At 36.7% G+C, this 2,220-nt stretch overlaps 1 protein-coding gene across 1 annotated transcript; it reads right to left on the bottom strand.

Annotated features, from left to right (window-relative positions):
• Positions 1 to 31: 31 nt before the first annotated feature.
• LOC117800499 (pyruvate dehydrogenase (acetyl-transferring) kinase isozyme 4, mitochondrial-like) lies at positions 32 to 2,204 on the bottom strand. The gene is made up of 3 exons (XM_034653048.1): positions 2,003 to 2,204; positions 1,681 to 1,791; positions 32 to 1,375 (listed from the first exon to the last, which is right to left on the bottom strand). The coding sequence occupies exons 1-3, from the start codon at positions 2,093 to 2,095 to the stop codon at positions 1,064 to 1,066; spliced, it is 516 nt and encodes a 171-aa protein (XP_034508939.1). The 5' UTR covers positions 2,096 to 2,204; the 3' UTR covers positions 32 to 1,063.
• Between the last annotated feature and the right edge of the window lie 16 nt (positions 2,205 to 2,220).

Here is a 2,220-nt window from a genome sequence, read left to right as displayed (position 1 = left end):
AGCACACCATAGCCCATAATATGCTAGGAAGTGTATAAAAGAAAAGTAAAAAACAAATATTTATTTCTACCCTGTAGAGGCTAAAATAGTATATATCCAGTTATAAATTGGGGAACAGAATTCGTCTTCAATATTTACATATGTCCCTTGTTCGGATGTTGCTGATGTGATAGAACTGAATAGCAAAGCTATTCTTTACAAAAACCTTTGTATCACTGATAAAGAGTCCTAATCTGATACTATTAATTTATTAAAATCTGATACTATCAATCTATCATCTCTTAATCTTTCCCAGTACTTTGAAGACATTTGCTCATTTAAGAAATGAATACATTAACTATTTCAGATAGTCAAAGGCTTCTCAGCAAATAATTCCCTTGCACAAAATGGGAGTCGACAAGCTTAATGTTTTAGTTACTAAAATCTGTAAATACATTTTCAATTCAAACAGCTGGAAAACAATTAACGAATCAGAGCAGTGACCTTACCAAATAAATTGAGACTTTATCAGAAATAGAAAAAAACATGTACCAAGTTTTAAAGTTTAATCAGGAAATGCCAGACATCCCACTGACAGCTTGTGAGCAGTTAGCTTTTCCTTCCCTGGATTTCTAATAAGGTCAGCTTAAGGTCTTGCATATCTTGGTATCAGTTGTTTTCTAGGCTGGAACATTATTACCATATATTTCCCACGAGTTTAAGTAAAACAAAGGTACAGCTATTCTCACAGATGCCAAAAGGTGTTGGTTTAAAAAATTCACATGGGGATCTCCTCACTTGGAAACTAATATGCTTCTTGAGAAACAATTTTGCTTCACTTGAAGCAGGGAGCCTGGTCCCACTTCTAATTGGTAAGTTATCATATTAAATATTAAATAGTACGTCTACACATACCAAACAGAAAAAATAAATGACTTGTGGTCATTATTTGCATTAACTCAGTTTGGGGAATTCACTGTGGACCATGGAAGTTGGGGCCATAAAAGAAGCATGGCTTTCAGAAATATTGCTTCGGAGTGCCTGGGTGGCTCAGTCGGTTGGGCATCCGACTCTTGATTTCACCTCAGGTCATGATCTCAGGTTCATGATGAGATCGAGCCCCAAGTCGGGCCCCACACTCAGTGGGGAGTCCATCTGAGATTCTTTCTCTCCCTCTTCTTCTGCCCCTTCCCCTGCTCGAACTCTCTTTCTCAAATAAACAAATAAATAAAATCTTAAAAAAAATAGAAACATGATTGTTTCTACTGAATTGAAGGGATACCTTTAAATAGATGATGGCATCTGTTCCATATCCTGACATAGAGTAGAGATTCAGATCTCCTTGAAAGTACTTGGCATAGAGACGAGAAATTGGCAAGCCGTAACCAAAACCGGCCTAGAGGAAAAAAGATCAGTTATTGGCAAAGAAGTGGACATGCTCACTGAAACACAAAACGTAGGAAGGAGTTATTATCCTCCCTGCTACTGATGTTCTAGAACTCAGATAAGTATTTTCTGCTTCCAATCAGAGACCTTTTGTAAATCGTTTCACCGTCTTCAGCTTGCCTTCTCATGCTTTCTCACAACCCTCACGCCCAATTTAACTAAATTGACTAACTTGCCTATATACTTCCTTCTAATCCTTGCTTTACATTGAGAACTAGGTGGCTGGGATGAACTTAGCTATTTAATTGGTCTTACCAAAGGAGCATTCCGAGAATTATCCATCACGGGCGTTGGTGCAGTGGAGTAAGTGTAACTAAAGAGGCGCTCAATGATCCTCAGGGGAACGCCACCTCCTCTGTCTGAAATCTTAAACAGACCAAAGCTATGCATTAAAAACAAGGTGCATTGGTCGATCTACAAATTTTTTCTTTTATTTAAAAGTCACCTGGTGTACATGACTTTGATCTGCTGCTCAAAGCAGAGAGCTTTATTATTATTTATTTATTATTATTTATTATTTATTATTATTGACACTTTATCTCAAGAGAGACTCAAAAGAACAACAGAGAATGGTTACCTTAATTGTAAGATCTTCTTTTCCCAAGACAACAATCACTTCAATTGGTGTAAGGGAAGGCCAATTTTCCTGGTGTTCGACTGTTGCCCTCATTGCATTCTAAAGAAATCAAAACCATAAGGAATTCAATGGCAGAAGAATGAGAAACAATAAATAACTGTTTTTTATGTTTAAAATAAAAGCAGCACAGAGGGTAATTCAAAGTTCCTATTTTTTTT

Source organism: Ailuropoda melanoleuca, unplaced genomic scaffold (genome assembly GCF_002007445.2).
Source record: "Ailuropoda melanoleuca isolate Jingjing unplaced genomic scaffold, ASM200744v2 unplaced-scaffold71419, whole genome shotgun sequence".
Taxonomy (NCBI): domain Eukaryota; kingdom Metazoa; phylum Chordata; class Mammalia; order Carnivora; family Ursidae; genus Ailuropoda; species Ailuropoda melanoleuca.
This window is presented reverse-complemented; position numbering and strand designations above follow the sequence as displayed.

Excerpts from the sequence above, each read along its gene's own strand:
- LOC117800499 (XM_034653048.1), bottom strand. The coding sequence starts at position 2,095 with ATGAGGGCAACAGTCGAACACCAGGAAAATTGGCCTTCCCTTACACCA. Across the intron at positions 1,792-2,002 it reads AAGAAGATCTTACAATTAAG|ATTTCAGACAGAGGAGGTGG; the intron begins GTAACCATTCTC and ends GGTCTGTTTAAG. Across the intron at positions 1,376-1,680 it reads ATTCTCGGAATGCTCCTTTG|GCCGGTTTTGGTTACGGCTT; the intron begins GTAAGACCAATT and ends TTTTTCCTCTAG.